The 20,818-nt window shown below is 48.2% G+C and overlaps 1 protein-coding gene across 1 annotated transcript in view; it reads left to right on the top strand.

The window, feature by feature from the left end:
* The window catches only part of ZBTB46 (zinc finger and BTB domain containing 46), a gene marked incomplete at its 3' end in the record, with an annotated part of 37,141 nt that extends 22,529 nt beyond the window's left edge, over positions 1 to 14,612 (top strand). Inside the window, exons 3-4 of the mRNA XM_082007443.1 lie at positions 9,442 to 9,617; positions 14,226 to 14,612. Of these exons, the coding sequence (XP_081863569.1) occupies positions 9,442 to 9,617; positions 14,226 to 14,612 (563 nt within the window). The remainder of the gene's footprint in view (positions 1 to 9,441; positions 9,618 to 14,225) is intronic.
* Positions 14,613 to 20,818: the final 6,206 nt, after the last annotated feature.

The raw sequence follows: 20,818 nt of genomic DNA, 5'->3' as shown, positions 1-20,818 counted from the left end.
CCTGAATAGGGTTAACTACGCTGTGCGAGATTGCAGTCTGCGATCAGACATCCAGCTTGTGGCACAAGAGCAGAATTTCCTTTGGTAGCTGATAAAAAGTTAGGTTTGGGATTGTCCGCGTTTAGAAACATCGGTGTGGTTTCACTCGAGTGCTCTGTTGCGACCTGATCGCAGCGTATTGTGTTCGGACAGCGTATAAACTTTGACTTGTTATTTGTAGCTGTGGTTTTCATACGTGTAAAGGTTTCGGTCAGACTCTTTTGTGTTAGAAATAAAAAGCCTTTAGGGCATAGAGTGCTTAAAATACGAATTTGTTTACTTTTATGCCGTATTTGCTTCTGATTTCACCAGCTTGCTTTTCAAATATAATGACCTGCTCAACGTGTCATTCCAATACTCCGCCAAGGCGTGTGTTAAAGTTCGTTTAGGAGCTTGTAATTGATTACGCTAATCTTTATTGGTACCTAGATTTGTCATTGAATATCGGTGCCGTTTCTGGAATATTGTTTACCATTTGGCTGTCGCTCCGGCGTAGGTAGGAGGGTGCGATTCTGCCTTGGCCAAATAAATAATGTTTTCCTTTTTAACTGTGGTAGGCTCTTAGAATGGAGCGACTCTCGGGTATAATTGCATGAAGTTTTGTACAAATATTTGAACTTCCATGCTTGCTAGCTGTAGAATGAAAGGAATATTCCTTCCCATCTTTTGTAAAGCACTTTGAGATCAAGGACTGACAGTACTACATTAAATAAAAGACCACGGTCGCATCTTGAGGTCTGAAGCTTTGACGTAAATTTTCATAAAGTTAGCAGGAGAATGAGGTTCGTGTGTGTGTTTCTTAAAGGTTGAAACGTTTGTGTTTGAAACCGTCCTTCTCCAAGAGGCGTCTTTCAGAACCGCGGCATTTCTGCCGCGCTGCGCTGCTTCCTCCCGACGGACTCTCGGGCGGCCGTGCCCCGCGATAGAACTCCACCGCATACGTCGCGCGCAGACGAGGCGTTTTGGGTGGGGAGGCTGGTTTTAAAACAAACAAACAAAACCCCCCAAAAGCCTGGCATGCCTGTTCTGCTGCGTTCCCTCCCGTGGACAGAAGATAAGCTGCGAGTGCCAGCGCGCTGCCTTTGCGAGGCCTTTTTTAAAACCGCCAGCTGGTGCTGGTTCACGTGGGTGAGACTCGTTTCCTGTGTTCCCCAGGGCCTGGCACCAACTTGAACCGTTCAAGGGGCGAATGTGATGGCAAAGTGGAAGCACCATCTCCCCCGCTGCCTTCATCACACCTTGCCACTCAGAGCCCCCCCGAGGTCTGCTCTTCTGGTGGAATGTCACCAGAAGCCGTGATAAAAGGAGAGGTGCCTTTCTCAGCCCAGGTAAGGTCGTGGGCAAAAACGCAGAGAGATTTAAATGCCAAGGTATCTGTTTAATCAAATTCTCCCCAGTTAGGAGTCCTTTGAAAGACCGCAATACCTTATACTTTGATCTGTTAGCTTTTTTCCTTTTTTTTTTACTTTTCCATCTTTTTTTAAATAAGGCTATTTCAAAACTAGAGATCTGTTGAGGTCAGGGCTGGTGCTGTCCTAATTTTATCCCTCCCGCCTTACCTCAGGAGAACTTGATTTCAAAAACTGTATTTTTTAAAGTATACGTGTCTTTTTTTATTGTAAGTGCCTTTGCAAAACATTGCACGCAAGAATATTAATAACGGCATAAAGATAGCCGGGTGCCCAGCTACCCATTACCCACTTCTGGTGTTTTGCATTTGGATTTCTTCGAACAATCTAAATACGGATGGAAGCAGGCTGGCTTTCTGCATTACAGGAGTCAGGAGTTTAACATAAGCACCACAGAAAGCTAGAGATTTCTGGGTTTTTTTGTATTTTTGTACGAGGTGTTAGTGCCGTTAAACAAATGGGTGGAAACACAGGTTTGGTGTTTTTTTTTTTTCCTTCGCAGTCACCTTAGAGGGAAGTGAGCTGGTAAGAACGGCTGGCAGCCGCTTCCCCGGTCTCCAGCAGACCTGCCCAGGCTGCATCACGCCTCTGCCCCATAGAGGGTTGCCATCTGCCGCACGCCGGCTGATTGCAAATGCTTTATGGAAAATAAAAATAATTTAAAAAAAATTAAAAAAAAAAATAAAGTCAGCTTTTATTTCTGATTTGAATCAGCGATGCCAGAGAGCATTGCGTAAAGGGAACTACGCAGAAGGTGTTTGTTTTCTCTGGGCTTTTCTGTGTGGAAAGAAGCAGCAGCTGTGTAGAGCTAAGGGAGAATTCTCCAGCCCGCTTGTATCTGCTGGACGTTTTATGTCCAGCGTTCCTGGCCCCTGGGCCAGAGCGGGGGCTGCAGGCGCTTAGTGAGACCGCAAAAGGAGCCGTCACCCGGGACTTAATAAGCGTGTGGTTAGTGCCTTTGAACACCAAGCCTTGCAAAGCTCGGCCCAGCTAAGTTCGCCGCTTCGGCAGCGAAAGCTTTGTGAAGGCGCAGGGGGCCGCGGGGTCAAACGATGAGCCTCCCGCGAAGAAGGGGCGCGGGCGCTGGTGGAGGGGAGTCCGAGCGCTAGCTGCCGAGGCGCGTGCCCATAAATGCTTGCCTTGACTGAAGTCTGCTTCTCATTTGCAGGCCACTTGTGATGGATTTTTAGCACTTTGGCAGTTTGATAACTCCGATTCAGGTAAGTAGAGAGGAAAAAAAAAATATTTTTTGTTTAAACTACCGTTGTTTTATACCAGAAGACACTGATTTGTGCGCGTGTATGTGTGTTTCCCTTGTAGATAGGAGGTTCTCGAGATCTGAAGACGCGGACGTACCCACCGATGGCCTGTTCCTGGATTCAGCACTAGCCCAGAGGCCGACCTGCGGTTTCTGCAGGAGGGTCTTCCGGCGTGCTGAGGAGCTGAAGGAGCACGTCCACCAGCATGCTTTCTCCATGCTTCTCCCGTTAGACATGGTTGACTGCTCCCGGCCTGGCCTTGCTGACAGCGTGCCTCCCGGCCAGCTCGCCCGCTTCCAGTGCTCCAAATGCCCCGCGAGCTTCACCCTGAAATCCAACATGGATCGGCACGAAAAGACCATCCACTTCAACTGTAAGAAGATGCAGTGTCCTCACTGTGCCAAGCTGTTTCGAGACAAGACAGACTTAAACCGGCATCTTACATCCGTGCACTCGAGCGAGCGTGCTTTTGTGTGTCTCTTCTGTGGCAAGGGCTTTGGTACCCAGAAGAACCTCGCTAACCACGTGAAAGCGTGTTACCTGGGCTCTGCCCGGCTGGGCGGGTTGGAGCTTTTGGACAGCGTAGGACGAAACGAGGATCCTGAGGATGCGTAGCGACTGTTGCGTGTAGGAGACGCTTAAACTAGGAAAAGCAGATTGTTCCGTTGTTCTCCTGCGGCAAATAAACGTACCACAGGCGTCGTACAATAGAGTAACTCCCCAAAGCTGATCAGGCTGATAACATGCTGGTTCCAGACGTCGCGTAGCTGCAGCCACCGTGCAAGTTTTGTGCGAAGATAACTTTTGCCAGCCCATATGATGGGCACTTTGGCTGTTTTATTGGTGTGATCATACTGTGTGCTTATACTGCCTTAAACTTTTTTTTATGAGTAGATCTCAAAGTGCTTTATAAAAGAGATGGTCATGTTTTCCTCACATTCCCTGGGAAAAGAACATACCTCAGCGTGAGTGTGTTAGGAATAGAATTAATAGTAGAATTCGGTCTTCTGAGTTGTGGTCTAGTGAGTGCTCCATCCATGAGACAATTCGGGCGTTTCAGGGTGTTTCAGCTTGAGATTAGGCGCTGTGAAAGCACTGGGTTTCTTGGCCCTGTAAACCGTGTATAAAGTCTGGTTTTCTGTGTCATTGAAAGGAGAAAAACATGCTGCTTGTCCACATGTGCAACAGGGTGTATTATTTGGGCTTGAAAGTTGTCGCAGGGCTCGTGTATTTTATTGCCTTATGTTGGAGTACTTTTTGGACTTTCAAAAAAATATACTGGAGCATGGCTGTGGTTTTCAGGGATTCTGGAAAATTTTCTGATTTGTTTGTTTTATAGGGTGTAATTAAGTTAGCCAGACTGAATGTATGTTGTTGAAGAGAAGAGAGGAGGCTTTACACAGATCTACTTGTAACTTACGGTGTGCATACAAAATCTGCAATGGTTGTTACTGGAGGGTGGAAGTCTTACTGTAATTCCTATTTTAATACATGAAATTATTTTTTTAAAAGATTAAGTATTTTTGTGTGTCTCACTATATATTTACATGCAAAACCAGATTATAGTAACTGTGAAATGAAAGTAGCATAATTAAGTGTAGTGCTTCCCAGCTGCTCTGTGTACAACACACAGCTTGTCAGCAGCTTGAGCTTTAGCGTTGCAGGGTTGCTTTCCTCAGTGTGCAAGCGAGACAGCGGAGGAGACGAAGGCAACTTCTACAAACGATCTTTAGAGTTCTTCAGGGAAGTTCTTTTTCGTGATGATGTTGCACCTCAGGGAGGCAAAAATGAGAAATACTTGGTCGTGCACAAAGCGGACTTGAGCAGCCGGGAGGTCTCCGGTGGAGAGTTTCTTGCAGAGCTGTTTCCTGTGGAATGCTGGACTGGGAGAGACAACCCGGTTCCTGCTGCCTTTGCTCTCGCAGAGAGGGAACAGGTACATTCTGGTGCAGCGCTGCTCTGCCCGAGTTGGAGCTTCGGGGAGACGGACGGCTCCGTGCGCGTCAGCGCTGGCTTTCCGAGGGTTGGGAAGCCAGAGTTTCCCGGCTTGGCTTAGTTCTTACTCTCCGTTTGAGTGGGGTGCAAGTCAGAGTTGAGAGTACATTCCTACATAATTACTGTAGTACACCACACTTTTTAATTTATTTTTTTCCCCGCTCTTGTTCCCACTGATGTCTTTGGCATTGTGGGTCACGGCTGCCTGCAAATGTGTGTAGTTTATAGTCTGTCAGCTTCCCTTGTTGCAGATATCGGTTTAATTACCTCGTAATTTATTTTGCTCTTAAATAACCAGCAAGCGAGGAAGGAGAAAGCTGAGCCAGAAGAGAAAGTTGTGGCTAAAATGAGTTTTATCTGGAAATTTGGGAGCAGCATGGTAAGATTTGTCTGAATCGGAAACGTAAGATGCCAGCAAAAGTAACCTCAGCAAATTTTAAAAGGCTCTGTTCCCATGATAAGTTTAATGACGTTTCATGTTTGTTCATTTTTCTCATACTTGAGAATTTAATTCAATATGGAACTACTTTTCTATAGTCAGGTCAACTCATTCTCTATAATAGAGGTTTAAGTAGTATTTTACTTGGCCTGTACATCAGAGTGCTTCCTGACTTCAGTGCTGAGGGTTTCCAGTGGTTCCCTTCAGGATCAGGAGTAGGGTTGTTGTTTGTTTTTTTTTTTAAATGTTAGAACCATGGAGTATAGCATAGCAGAGGCTTACAGAGTTTGTGTAGAAAACTTTGTAAAAGCCCGATTTTTGTGTTAGAAAATGGCATGGGCAGATGATGGGAAGTGTAAGTTTGACAGTTAAATAGCACCTTGCTATTCATAACCTTAAATAGAATGAGGATTAAGGGGATAAGAATTCTTACAAAGTTTGGAATTCTTTGTAAGAACCAAATGGGTGTAGCATTTCAGTGATTAACAGCTACCCATCGGTTTACAGAGTTAATGCTGGCTCTGTCCGGTGGTGTATCACTAGTGCTTTTCCTTCTCTCGCGTCAGGGACGGAGGAGCCCGTTTCATTTAACAGCCTCAGGGGAGTAAGTAAAGTTACTTGGAGATAACAACACCAAAAGCTTTTTTCCCCAAACGTGATTGTGTTGGTTCTAAAAACGCACATCTTCTGTAAATACTTCAGTGAAGTTAAGTACGTAGATTTTTACTCTGGCACTGTTTGTGTTACGTTCTTCCTTTCTTGGTGCTGTTCTTCCTATAGTTGTGTCCAGTAGCTGGTCATCGATGGCACTACTCTTAAGGGTCTTGATGGTGGTCTTAAAGATTATTTCTTAGGACCTTAATGCTGCTATATGTAAGCTCTATAAAATATTGTCATTTAGACAGAAGTTTATACCTATACCAAAGTCGGTATGTTGTTCATTAAATATATGTGCTTGTGGGTGCATATATTTAAGAGTACTGTGAAAATGTTAACTCTGCGATACGGTTATTTTTCTAACAATGTTGTTATTTTTCAGATGTTTACTTTTGTAGATAGAAAAACTAAATATATGGCTATTTGTTGAAAAAATAGCTCTCAATAAAACTATAGCTGCAAAAAGTGCTTTCTGACTATTTTTAAATAGTAGCGTACTAGAAGCTGAAAATGTTACTCTCCAGCGATTTAAGCTGAATAGAGGCCAAAGTAAGCGTGAGGGATCTTGAAATCAGAAAGTGTTACGAATACGTTGCTGAAAGTACATTTATGTGTCAGAAACACTTGGCTATTTGTGTGTGAAAGCGGCGTGCCCGGGGTGCAGGTTGCCCACCGAAGGTTTGGCGTTGCCTTTTCAGCTTCTGCGGGAGTGCAGCCACGAAGCGAAGGGATGGGTACGGCCAGCAAGTGAGAGGAGGCATCCGGTCAGTCGGGAAGCGATGGGATCGGGTACAATCCGGCGATGTAGGAGATACGGGGGGGTGTGGTATTCTCTGCTCTTAAAGCCCTTTTGCTTTGTAATCTTGGGATATGGTTGCTCTGAGCGTTTCCATGTCATTTTTTTCCAAAGCGAGGTGGATAAACCTGACCTGCTGAGCTGTGCGAGCCGTGGTCTACGCGTGTAGCGTGTCTGTCTTGTCGAGTAGCGCTGGCCGTGGCGTGGACTGGAGGAAGGAGGGCTGCGTGTCCCCTCTTGACTTCCCTTGATCAGCTTATAGCTCGCTTACCTTGTCTAGACTCCACAGTAATAGGTTTATAGCGATCCTGCGGAACACGAGTGTTTCTGCAGCCTATCGCTAATGCTCGAGCGGTTATGAGATCGAACCGGAAACGCATTTCTTATAAGTAGCTTTGTATCACAAAATCTATACTTCCTGTAGAAGAAAGTGGGCTCCTTGCCTCTGGCTGTATAGACAAGGGGATGTCAAATCCAAAGGAGCAAATAAAGCAAAAAATACTTTTCCTGCAATATGAAAGAGAAGGAGTTTTCATATTCTAGTCGTTTAAAAATATATATTATTGTAAAAGAGAAGCAGGCATGGGGTAGGCGAAGGGCTGGGCTCTTCGGTTACCAACGAGAGCTTGCCCAGGGCTCTGGGCATCGTGCCGTGCCGCAGGAGCTGCGCCCAGGGCTCTGGGCATCGTGCCGTGCCGCAGGAGCTGCGCCCAGAGGTCCCCAGGGCAGTGCCAGCGTGCGCAGCCTCTTGCGACCAGCCCTTCAAAATTCCGCCCGTCGCAGTCCCTAGTCTTTACTGCCGGGTGAGTGAGAGACCCGTAGTGTTCGCTTGCCCTGTCGCCAATATTGCAGCCGTGGCCCAGGTGAGTAGGTGCCTTTTTTTGGTTTGGTTTTTTTTTTCACTTTTTCCTTAAGCTAGACAATTCTCCTGACAGCTTTACAAATGTACTGAAAAACCGCCAGCAAACCATCAAAAAAAATACACCTGTGGGATGGACGGCTGCAGTTACTGAGCAGCCCAAAACAGCAAGTTAGGAGCACGAGAAAGAATACAAGGCTATTAGATCCAATTCAAACTGCTAATAAAAGGGAGTATTGATTTTTCCCCAAAGTTACCTGTGTGGAGGATGTGTTTAATTCCAAATAGTCAAAACAAACATGAAGACAACATTCCTATTGCGGCAATCCTGATCCATGCTTTTAGTCTGCACTAGAACGATAAAAACTTCCTAAAAAAGTGTCCTGAGATGAGCTTGTGTTGAAATGTTTGTTGTGGTTATGAAGGCTGGTGGTGCCCTGTTTAAATATGTCTCTTAACAGCATCAGGATGTTGTTTACACGAGTGACAAAGGTAGTTACTTTTCACGTTGTGTTATCAGCATTGCAAATACGAGACAAAGTAAATTTTAAAAACAAGGAAAAAAAGCAGCCCACAGATTGGGCATTAAACACCACTGAGTTCTGGGACCAGCTGACTTTCTTGAAAAAAAAAAGGCCATTTTTGGGTAGCTGTTCTTCAGTGTACGCTGTCACTCCCAGGGCAGGGTCTGTGGTACACTGAGAGCGTGCGGGGCATTTGTAGGAGACAACGTCGCAATAAGCAGCTAATAATATTGCAGAATATTAGGAGCCGGGTAGTAGGTCTGGCGTTTCCCTTACTCCCTTAGCTCTCCCGCACAGGCTGTTTTCATTTACCAAGAGCCATTTACATCAACGATAGTACTTAAGGTGATTAACTACAACTTGCGTTCTTTTTTTCCCTTGTTATGTAAACAATATATTGCTTCGAGAAATTACAGTAACTAGGAGAAAAGTAGGTGAAAATTAACATACTAACGGAAAGCAATAGAATTATTGGAAGGTGGAGATTTAAGATCCTATCCACGTGGACTGCCGCTTCCGAACTTAGAGCGGGAGGCTGTCCGTCCGCAGGGAATGGCAAATGCTCCGTTTTCACCGGCTGTATTTTGCACGTTGCGCTTTCGCTGCGTTCGGAGGAGGAAATACCAAGGCAGCTGCCGTGTGCCGCCTTCTGGCAAATTAGACCCGTGGGCTGCCGATACTGCGCGCGTCCCCCGGGTCCGCTTTCAGCGTGCTTCTAAGGAGATCACAAGAAGAAAAGAATCAACCGTGTCAGAATGACTTCAAAGAGCTCATCTCTTTTCTAGTTCAGCAAAATACCGGGGGGGAGGCAAAGAAAAAGCCCATCAAGGGCTATATACAGTTGTCTTGTAAGGTCGTGCTGTAACTCGACATTATGCATCCGTTTGGATTTCTGTATCTGTGCTGCAACGGTAACACTGGTTGAGAGTTGGAGGACGTGGCGCGTGTGTGTTGTGACTGTCGTCTTTCTTCTGGGTCTTCCTTGGTCTCTGCCCCTTCATGGAAACACCCCTGGAGTGTGTGACGACGTTCTCGCATCGCCCCGTAGGCAGAGCTGAAGCGCGTGGCGCTGTCGGGGTCTTACGTCTGTGGTCTTGCGCGGCTTCTTCCACGAAGGACGGCGTTAGAATGCTACATGCTTCGGATATTTTCATTATATTAAGTCAGAACTACAGCAGGTTGTCAACCCTCATATTCAAGCGTTGGGCAACGTGTGTTACGCGCTCGCTAAATGTTTGTGTACTGGCTTCTTCAGAAGCTTCTCTGATGCATGTACTTGAAGTTCTTCGCTTTAATGGTACAAGTGCAATAATACAGTGTAGGGGTTAAAAAAAGTGTAGATGGCTGAGAGGCGAGAGCGTGATTCTGCAGTGAACTAACTTAACAGCGAAGCAGCAGACGAGAAGACTGACCGTTTTGAGACAACCCGAAAGTAACCTGCCTGTGTTCCTTGCTCTCTTACAGTCAACGAGTTCACAGTCATCAGGAAGAAATTCAAGTGCCCGTACTGCAGCTTTTCAGCCATGCATCAGTGCATCCTGAAGAGGCACATGCGATCCCACACGGGAGAAAGACCTTATCCCTGTGAGATCTGTGGGAAGAAGTTCACCCGCCGGGAGCACATGAAGCGGCACACCTTGGTAAGAGTGCCCGGCAGCTAGCGCGGGTGTCGGGTGGAAACGGCCCAGTTGTTCGGGGTAAAGATAACAGGAGCTTCGTCTGATTTAGGTTTGTGTTTTGTTTTCCCCTCTGGAAGCTTCCTCAGCATCTTTTTCCCCCCACCTTTCAAACTTTCCCCTGTTTTGCTGCCTGTTACAGAATCACAGAGTCACGGAATCACTAAGGTTGGAAAAGACCTTTATCCAGAGCTTAACCTCCAGCTGCTGCTGCTATTATTATTATTATTATTATTATTATTATTATTATTATTATTATTATTATTATTATTATTATTATCTGCCAGCAATGTCTATTGCCCCTCTAAGCTTGTAGAGAAAACTTGAATTTTTTTTAAATACTGGGGACAGTAGCTGTGGGGTCCTAATACAGTGAGATATTAAAAAAAAAAAAAAAAATCACAAGAGTGTTGACAGTTTCAGTGACTAAGAATTGATTTGTTGAGGTCATTTAAATAACTTTTTCCGTGTTTATGTTGTCTATATATCATATTATCTATTAAAACTTGAAGGTGAAGAATACCTTACCGGAGGAGGTGTGCTTAGAGTAATTAATGTTTTCCTGGTTGTCAGCCTCAAAAAGCCACAAAGAGCTTTAATTCCTCATCCCAGTCCTGCCAGCATGCGCACCCCCGTGCAGCCCTTCCTGCAAAGGCCGTTCAGCAGCAGCGATGCAGCTTGGGTCCAGTCTAACAAACCTTCCAGTTCCTTTCCTTGCTCTGCAACTTCCCACACGAACGGGAATCCGCAGATATTTACGTACCGCGAGGAAGGCAGGAGAACGTGCTAAACCCTCCAGGAGTGGCATTGAGGTGATCTGCAAATTAATTTTAGTTCTTTTTTTTTTTTTTTTTTTTTTGCTGCTGAAATCATTCCAGGTGACTTGAGTTGGTTGTGTTGAGTCTCAGGTTCAAGTTCTGTTACACACCCGGGGAGATGAAATCAGCTGTTTGTGAACACGCACGTGAGAGGATGGATGTCTGTCTGACTCTGTGTGACTTTATGTCGGGAATTAAGCTAGTTTAGAAAATACCAGCTGGATTACAAATCTTTAGTGCCAATTCCTGAAAAAAAAGAGCAACCCTGACAATACCCATTTGTTTTCCTTTCCAAAGAGCCATAAACTGACTCTGAGCCACCTTGGAATGGATGCACTAAAGAAAAAAGGACAGGGATTTGGGGTTGGCTTGGGGTTTTTTTGGTACTGTTGTAAAGCCTCAGAAAAATTCCAGTTTCATTATTTATCTGAAGCTTCTTTTGAAATGAAGCTACAAACGGGTATTTTCTTATATGCAAACGCCGCCGGGATCGGCGTTTACGGTGCAGGCTGTCGGAAATGCTTGTGGCAAGGTTAGCTGCTGGATTTCTACGCTTTGCTTGTCTCGTTTCCGGTGCCTGTGATGTTTTGGGGCTTAATTATCAACTCTCGGGTAAATCTGTAAAGGTGAGTGCTGTTGAGCATCAAATAAAAATAATGTGCTATAAAAATAATGTGTAGGAAAAGGAAGTAGGTTTAACACACCAAAACCCGCGTTTCTCTTGGTTCCTCAGCTGAGGAGGAACCAAAGGGACTGTTTTTGTTTAACTCAAATTAAAAAGCATGTTTTGATGGTCTTTTATATAAAACTTGAATAGAAACGCTTGTTTTCTCTGAATCGGAACATTAAAGTAAAACCAAGTTTTTTCTTTCCGAAATCTTTGCATCTCAAGTGATACTTCTGTGTGGTGGCAGAGGTTTCTGAGCCGAGCTTTCTCACCCCGCTGCAGCGAACAGGCTGTGTCCAGGAGGAAGCGCTACCCCTGTGATGCCCTCACAGTTTGCGGCTTAAAAAAAAGCTTTACCAAAGGCTTCTTGGTTCTAGTCTGACGTGACTCGTCTCCGTATGATTCTGTATATACTGAACTTTCGTACCTGGCCTGTGGCAGCATCGCGAGTGACTGCAAACTGCTTAAAACTGGCAGGATAAATGTAGATGGGAAAGAGCAATTTTGTTTTGAGGACTGAGCTTCTATTTCCGCACAGTAGCTTTGTCTTTTTTTAATTTTTTTTTTATTTTATTTGTGACTGGGGTGGTTACGGCAGGCATTGCACCGCCTGCCCGGCTTGCTGCATCCCCGCCGCTATTGCAAAAGCCTGTGCCTTTTCCTGGGAAGAGCTGCTGCCCGCTCACGGCTGGAAGCCGGTTGTCCGCTCGCGGCGGACGCCGGCGGCGTGGCACGGCTTGCCGATCGGCGGCGCCCGCGCCGGGCGGGTGCTTCGCCCCGGCCCCTTGCCCCGGGATGGCCGAGGGGCTGGCGTGATGGGTTGCTACGGTGGTCAAAACCCCGCCGTCTGCTACCGCTGCGGCCGCGGGAGGGGTGCCCGGGGACTGCCCGGGGACTGCCCGCGCCCCGGCGCGGCCCTTCGCTGCCTCCCTGGGGTGTTGGGGTGCTGCTGTCCGGGGGGCAGATCCAAGCAGTGAGCTTAGTCCTGCTGCAAGCACACGGATTTCAAGCTCTGCTAACAGCTTTTGCAGCGGGGAACACCTCCTTGTGCCAGCGGGATGCCTCCATCGTCTTATTTCTGAGAGCTTTCCCCTTTTTTACTTTTTTTGGGGGAGTGCGGGGGGGGAAATTTAGGGTGTTGTCAGCACATTTTGCCCCCTCTCCTTTGGAATATTGGTATTTAGGCAGTTAGAGTATGGTCTTTCTAATGACACTTGCAAATCCTGAGGGCCAAACGCTGTTTGTGTTTAATACTTACTAATTTGGCAATAAGGAAATAGGATTAATTTCTGCTCAGCTGCGTCCGGTAATACAGTTCACTTTGAATACGCTGACGAAACTGTCAGTGAAAGGAGGCGGACGATCCGTTTTCTAAGAGACAGTTCAATCATGCATCATTTTGGTACCTGTTTTATACTTTTTCTTACGGCTCTTTCAGCCCTTATTCTGCGCCCTTGACCACCTTCTGTAATCGCATTCAGCTCCTCATTCCTGAAAACCGTTCTGCCAACAGTGAAAAGCGAGCGACACCGATTGAGCCTGTTAAGTGGCTTCGACCAGCCCTGTCCAACTGCTTTCAAAAAACCCTTGCGTGTAGTTTAAAAAAAAAAAAACACACAAAAACCCCCCCAAACAAACAAACAAACAAAAAAAACCCCAAAAACCCCACAATGATTTTTCTTGAAGAAGGCGGCTCGTTTAAAACAAAAGGAAGGACTTCTCCGCACGGGGCATGTTTAACCAACAAAACCTTTCCTACGGGCCGTTGTGAGCACGAAAAGACAAATGAGTGCCGAAAAGGACTAGGCGCTGGTGATACGTGCCCAGAGGCGCTGGTGGCCGGTGGTCTGCGGGGAACGGCTTGCTCGGGGCCACCCCGGCTCACTGACCGGGGTAGTGCAAGTGGATCCTCCTCCACTCCCCAAAGCGACAGGGCGCTGGCCGGGACGAGCTCCTGGGCCGTCCCGCTGTGGTGTTAATATATTAAAAAAAAAAAAAGGAATATATATATGTATAAAAAAAGAAAATATATATTGGTCATCCCTGAAGTAGTCGGGTGGTTGGACTAGATGATTGCTGTAGGTCCCTTCCAACTGAACTGCGCTATATATCAATAAAATAGATGTGTATTTTAATATTTTTATTATTGTTATTATATCTATATAAATGAAAGTACCCGACGAGGCTCCTCGTGGTGGAATTCAGGAGGTCGCGCTGCGCTGGTTGGCCGCTTCCCGTGGGAGAGGAGCAGGTGAACGCTTTGCGCAAGCTCCTTACCTCCCACCCGTGGCAAAGGTAGCCAGCGCCAGACTTCACCTTTGATGAGGTCTTTTTGTGCTTCTCAAAGGATGTAATTTTGCTCCTTGCGTAGTGAAGTTTGAATCTTGGAAGTGGTTGCTGGTATCCTGCTGAGCATTTTCCCACGTACCGCTTATTCTGTAGGGTGGTAGCTCGTGTGCCCGTTATTCGCGGACAGAGACTGCAGCGTGATTCCCAGAACAAAACATTTGTGCCAAACCATTTTTCAGGCACCAAAGTAGTCAGAAATAAGGTTAGAAGTGCAGTCAGCTGCGTTTTTTTGAGAGATGCAGGATGCGTTCGCAGTGCTTCTGCTCTTTGGTTCTTGGCAGCAGTGGGATGAGGAGGGAGACCGTTAAATTAACGCGACGTTAACGCCGGTTTGACGGTGGGTCGTTCCGCTCTGGGAGAACTGGGGCTTTGGGGCTGGTGGTTTTTTTTCCTTTTTAAGATTTTCCTCGGGGGGATGGTGTGATGCAACTGTTGGTTTTCTGGGGTGCAAAAAGAAAAGGGGAGGAAAAAACCCAAAGTGATGAAAGTTGCTCTCAGAACTACTAGTTCGGTCATCGAAAGGCTGTCTCAGGAGGATTTTCCATTGTGTGACACGATTGCAGGGTTGAATTAATGGCGGGGGGTCCGCGTTCACGATGAAAGCCCGTGGCGGTCCCGGGCCGCGCTCGCGGGCTGCGGTGGCTTTGCCTTCGCAGAGGACGGGGGAGCGTGTCTTTCCCTGCAGCTCCCGATCCGTCTCCGTTGGCATTAACTTTTCTGATCGTCCTCCTTTTCCAGGTCCACAGCAAAGATAAAAAATACGTCTGCAAAGTGTGCAACCGCGTGTTCATGTCTGCGGCCAGCGTGGGGATTAAGCACGGCTCTCGCCGCCACGGAGTTTGTGCCGATTGCTCCGGCCGAGGCATAGCCGGTCACCTGGACCACAACGGGGGAGAAGGGTCTCCAGACGAGTGCTACCCCGGGGAAGGCCAGTACATGGAAGACCCCGATGACATCAAAGTGGAAGGAGATGAGGAGATGGGAGACGACGACGACATCAAGTGGAAGGATGACGTGGGAATGTCACAGGATGATGTGATTTTAGATGATGACAAAGATGTCGACTCTCCGCAGGAGCAGGACAACTCTGGGGAGAACGACAAGGATTTTACCTGGATTTCTTAGGGATTTTTTTTTGTTTGTTCCTGTTTCGCTCTGTTGTTTGTAGGGGGAGGGAGGGTGGGGGAGGAAGGAGTGTGTTGGAAAAACTAAGTAGCCTTGTTGTCGTCCATGTGTGCAAAATAACTCTTGTGTTTTCTAAACAAGTCCTTCTCTGTTCCACTCAGATACTGTCTTAGCAACGTCGCTTCCAGCGACACGACTGACTTCGCCTTCCCCCTTCTCCCTCCATGACCAACCCCGGCCGCGGCCGCGCCGGCCGGGTTGCACGCGCGTGAGGTAGAGTTCCTGCAGGCGCGAGCGCTGCGCGATGGGGAGGCTGGGTGAAGCGTGAGTCCTCGCACCCTTCCCGCCCCAAACCGAACACCGGGAGGACTTTTGTGTCCGAAGCAGGGGTTTTTTTGGTGGTTGTTTTGGTTTTGGGGTTTTTTTTAAACACCTTGTCTGTGCGCTAAAATCCCAGCAGCAGCGGAATTACCAGCTAACGTTGTGAAAGCAAATTGGTGTATGTGTTGGAGGGCTTCCCTTGATGATACCGGACTTGTGCAAAGTTTTTAAAGAGAGCTTTTATTATTTTTTATGGAGCCAAATAGATCAAAAGGCGAGTCAGATTGCAGCCTTACGCATTCTTTTCTTAGATTCTTAGCTCCCAAAAGAATTGCCATCAAAGAAAGAAAGAAAGATCATGACATTTCTTGGACCTCACGAGCGTCTTACCCACATCCCGTCTTCCAGCCTTGGTTATGCGCGACCTCTGAAACGCGTGTTGGTGCTTCCAGAAGCACCTTTGCCATGAAGGACACAGGTAATTCTCTACCTGTCATCCTTCTCCGCAAATATCTTCACTTTTTTCCCTTTGCTCAGCTGCCTTTTTCGTGAATATATGCAAACCGTAGCAAAAAGGAGACATTTAGCAAAGTGCAGGATGAACTGGGAAACGTGGGAAGCCAAGGTGAGGAGATCCCAGCTGGGTGGAAATCTTGCAGCTCCCATCCCGTAGACTTTGGTGGGGCCAGGATTTCACCTGGTTGTTCTTCCTTGCCAGTCTACAGCTTTTCATTCATCACTGGTAGGCATAAGACCTACCTAATTCACGGCGGAAACCTTCAGCGTTAGCTGCACTGGTTCCATGTAAATCTTCAAATCAACCTTTTTTTTTTTTTTTTTCTTAAATAAGAAGCAGGTTTCTCTCCCAGCGTCTCCTAACAGATGCTGTGGGGCTGCTCCGGGTAGTTGGATTCTCCTTGTTCATATCGGCCACCGTTGCCTTCTTCCAGCTACGCCAAAATTGACAACAGCAACAAAGAGCGTTGGAAGTGTCTTGTTCCCGAGAAGCAGCTTGTCTTACCCTTCACCTCTTTGCTTCTGGTGCTTTTTTTAAATAATAAAATAAAGAAAAAAAAAGCTGAAGACCTCACTCTTCCCTTGCCATGGAGCAATTTTATACAATGTCTGTGACAACGGTATCTTGCAACCTGCCACGAAAGACAAGCCGTTACCAGAAGGCCAAACGACTAAAGGTGCTATTTTCCCCGCCGTGGCGGGACGGGCCATCCCTGCGGGGTGGAGAGCGTTCTTGCAGGTCTGGTGGTCCCTAACGAAAAGCGTGGTTCCACCCAGCAAAGGAAATTAAAAGTAGAGTGTACAATAAACCCCAGTAAAGCAAATAATCTTGAGGGATTTAAGCCACTCGGTGCCAGGCTTGGGTGGAGCGCGGTGGGAGCCTTGATCCCGGCACCTGCCGTAGCCGGTTCTTCGTTCGTCCCCCGATTTCGGTCGCATCCTGGGTTTGTGGCGTTCGACTCCTTTCTCTGCTCTTCAGCTCCTTGCAGACGGTCGCCGTCATCGCCCCGCTTGACGCCACCGGGAGCCTCCCGCGGCTCCCAGGCCGCTGGGCTGGCGGCGTGGCCGCACGTCGGGGCTTCGCGGACCCGTGGCCTTTCCTAAAATCCTGCCTGCGGCTCCACGAGGTCCTTGGGGCGGCGATGTCGAGTGGGACTCGTGGCTTTTGGCCAGCGGGAGCGGATGAGCCCCCTCCTTAAATACTTAAAGAACGGGGTCATGCAGAAACACTTGTCTTAAACTGTAAAGATCTGATTTCTTGTTTTAGCTGCTCCTGAAGCCCTCCTGCTGTGTTTAAAAAGACTTAAACTTTAAAAGTGTTTTACGATTGGACCGTCGTGTACTTTTCCCCAGCAGACGGAGCGGTTTGGGGGTCCCGGGGCGAGGTCGCCCGTCCCTCACCCTGACCTTGGCCTCTCGGCGTGCGGGCTCTGTATTTATTGTCATTAATCCTGTAAATATGGAGGGGGGTCAGGGGTGTCTGAGGTCCCGGACTTGCAGCCTCACCCGTTACGTGTAGACAAATACATACAGTACTTAAAAGAGAGCCGTAGCTTTGCCTTTTGTATGTAAAAATCTATTTAAAAAACAAAAAAATTGAAACCCCAAACCCGTTCAAAACCCCCCGGTTTCTGTGACATTCCGTCTCGCCCGCCCGTGGCGGCGCGCGCGTCCGCTGCCGTACCTTCCCGGGAGGAGCGGGAGGTGTTGGTGCGAGCCCTCCTCCTCGCTCTCCCTGCCCTCGCCCTCCGGTGACTCGATTTTTTTGTAATCGGCGTTACGGGGTGCTTAGCTTTACTGTGCGATTCCTTTGGAAAGATTGGGGTTTTTTTTTTTCTTTTTTTTCCCTTTTTTTTTTTTTAAGGGTGGGCAGCGAGCCAGGTGGCTTTCGGAAGTGCCACTTCGAAGCTCTTTGAGCCAAGGATGCAAAAAATAAATCAAAAAAAAGGAGAGGAAACCCAGAAAATCCACGTAAAAGTGAACTTCTACGGCATTACCCTTATAATCCAGCACATGCTTCTATATTACTAACAGACACTATATATACCAAATAAAATCCTTCTAACACCTGATGTATATTTTAAGTGCTTTGTTTCGACGGAGGTGTGCAAACTTGGAAATGCAGGATTGAGTCGTTTAAACTTCTGCGCTCCGGCGGGCGCCTCGTGAGGCTTGGGTTCGATAAAGGAATTGGGGCTTTTTTTTTTTTTCCCCTTTTTTTTTTTAAATGCTGAAACTTTATAAAACTTCATCGTTTGCTCCGCGCGGCCGGACCTCTCGGGCTCCTCTCCGGGCGCGTCTCAGATCTGCTGCCTATGCAAACTTCTGCGCTTCGAGATTTAAACAAAACCCGGTAATTCTGCCTGTTCCAGCCCACACTAGCTCGAGTAACCTCTAGCATCTCGTCTTTGTATTTCCCTTCAGGGCTTTGTATACTTCACTGAGGTTCCCTTTTTTTAATTTTTTCTAAATATATATATGTGTGTGTGTGTGTGTATATATATACAGATTTAGTTTCAAAGAAATAAATCCCGTATAGGTGAAAAATCGATACACTTGGTGTCGATAACTTGCAACTAATTTTTTTTGTCGAAGCATTCATACGTGCTTGTAGATGTCCCTCCCCGAATTTCTGCGTTACCCTCATTTACTATTTTTTTTTTTCAAACACGGAAGCGCGCCAGGGTACAAAGGGCGTTTCAAGCCGCGCTTTGCCAGCGCCGTCCTGCCCTCGCCTCGGCAGAAGCCCCCGAGGGACGCGCCGAACCGGGGCTGGTACCGCGTTCGGGGAGCGCCGGCGGCAGCACGGAGGTCCTTGCCTGGCTCCCGCCCGTTTGTTGCTCCAGAAAAGTCCTTTAGCGAAAACAAAACGGGAAATTGCGCGGCTGCTGCGTTTTCGGGTCGCCCCAAAGCCTCGCGGCTCCGGCGCGGCTCCGCGCGGCGGCGAGAGGGGGACGTGGCTAGCGGAGGTTTGCAAAGCCACTGGCCTTTTCCTGGCTTTTCTTTTTTTTTTTTTAATCAAAAATCAGTGGTTTGGACTACAAAAGGAATATTTTTCGTACGAAAGGAAACCCGCTCCGGCACTAGACCCCGCTCCGTCTCTGCTCTCCACTCTTGCCTTTAACGCTCCGCTTTTCCGGAGGGAAAGCCGCGTTGCCCGGGGGCTCGGCGCGCGCCCTTCGGGACGGATCGTGGCCCCGGGGGAGCCCCGCTTGCCCTTCTGCACGTCGCCCCGCAGGAACGAAACGCCCTGAAAATAATGCAAAAACTGGAAAATTTTTTTGCGATATTATGAAAGATAATCTTCTTTTAGCTCATTCTGTGACATGTGCAACTCCTAAGAAAGCCATATGTAATGGTTCTTTTTATTTTTTAGATTCTATATTGTGTTTTTGAATTTCTGCCTTTTTTTTTTAGTTCTGCGTAGTAAGAGTGCTGTGTGTATGCTTTCATATATATTTATTTTTCAACGTGCTTTAAACCTGTCTACAAAAATAAAGCTAAACAAACAAAGGACAGCGTTTGAAGATTGTTGATTTTTTTTTTTTTTTTTTTTTGCTGGGAATATTCTATATTATACTGACTTTATATTAATTATTATAAACCTGTGTTTGTATTGAAGATGTGTTTAATATTTTGGGGAGGTTGAGATTTTAGTAACCAGAAGTCAGTGGGAGAACATGGCTGTGTTGTACTGATTTTCTGTAAATGTAGTTCAGGTAAATAGAACCTTCTTTTCGAGTCGATCTCGCGGTTTCGGGCCCGCCGGAGGCGTGCCTCTCGCTCAGAATTACCTTGTGATGGGGTTTAGCTTAGACAGTCTTGCAAAAATCAATCTGGTTCAATAAATTGGGAAATTGCTGCTACAAGTTTGTCTCGGTTTGTTGGTTGGTTAGGTTGGGGTTTTTTTTTTTTTTAAATAGATGATTGTTTTTTCCTCCTTGGGGCGTGCGGATGGAGCCATCCCCGAAATCCGCCTCCCTCAGCCTCCGTGGGGAGCCTGGGTTGCCCCCAGGCTGGGGCTGCCTTGGCCTTGGCCTTGGCCTTTCCCGTGCCCATCCCTCCCCCCCGTGGGCGAGCGGTGGTGGCAATTTCCTTCTTCTTAGGGCTTTATTTGAAATTAAAATAATCCCTTTCGCACGGCGCCCGGGAGGGTGCACGGGGCGATGCCCTCCCCGGGGGCCGCGGGAGGGGGTGACAGCACCGGCCCTGGGGCTGCCGAGGGGCCGGCGATAATTAAAGAAGAGCAATAATTAAAAAAAAAAAAAAAAAAAAAAAGAATCCAAATATTTATTTTTTTTTTTTCTTCTGGATCTGACACATCAAATCCCCGTCGGGGACAAGCGGGACCTGGCACAGCACCGGCCCGTGGGGCCGAAGCGCTCTGCCCCCCTGCGAGGGGGGACCCCTGCAAGGGGGGGGCCCCGACGCGAAGGGAACCCTCCTGCGAGGGCGGGGGTCCCCGGGCGCGGTGCCGGGCAGGGTGGCAGTGCCACGCGCCCGGCCCCGGCCCCAGCCACCCGTCCTGGCGTGGGCAGCGGGGCGGCGTGGCCTGGCCGGAGCCGCTGCCCGGGCAGGCGAGAGGGGAGCGAGGGTTTTGGGGGGAAAAAAGGGGTTTGGGGCATGGGGGGGAAGAGGGGTTTGAAGGGAATAAAGCCCCTTGAACCCCCCCGAGGCTGGAGGCACCACGCTGCCGCAGCGCCGCGGCCTGTGTGCTCTCCTGCCCTGGGAGGGAGTATTTAAAAATAGGAATTTTCATATATTTTATTTAAAAAATAAAAACACACGAAGGAAAAAAAAAAAAAAACCAAAAACCGAAAAAAAAAAAAGAAGAAGAAGAAGAAAAAACCTTTGTGCAGTTTGGCTTAGTGCAAATGGGCGCGTTCCTGCAGGCACTTCCCGGAGCATCGCCCCGGCGGGAGCCGCTGCTCCCCGGTACGAAAAAGAGAGAAACGACGATACAAAGAGTAAAAAACCCCCCCGGGGGGGTGAGGGGGGGCAGGCGCCCACCTCTGCCCTCGCCACTGGGGCTGCCCCCCGGGAGCGGGTGGGGGGCAGGAACGGACACCCCCTTTTCCGAGCCCCCGCCGGCCGCCGGACCCCAGCCCGGCGCGGGGAGGGGGCCGGGAGCAGCCGGCGCCCCCGCCAGCCCCCGGCCGGGTGGGGGGGCAGGTTTAGCTTATTTTCATAGGGAAGAAAAAGGGGGGACACGAGCTCCGTGGCGGGGGGGGCTGTGTGCATAAAGCTTTCGGGGGGCCGTTCCCTGAGTCCGGGGGGGCCCCGGGGCAGCGGGGGGTGGGGGCGCGAAGGCACCTCAAGTGCAAAATGTGCAAGAAGGAGGGAGCGCCGCGGCGCCGGCGGCACCGGCG

Source organism: Phaethon aethereus (genome assembly GCF_964289735.1).
Source record: "Phaethon aethereus genome assembly, chromosome: 16".
In the NCBI taxonomy this organism is placed as follows: Eukaryota; Metazoa; Chordata; class Aves; order Phaethontiformes; family Phaethontidae; genus Phaethon; species Phaethon aethereus.
This window is presented reverse-complemented; position numbering and strand designations above follow the sequence as displayed.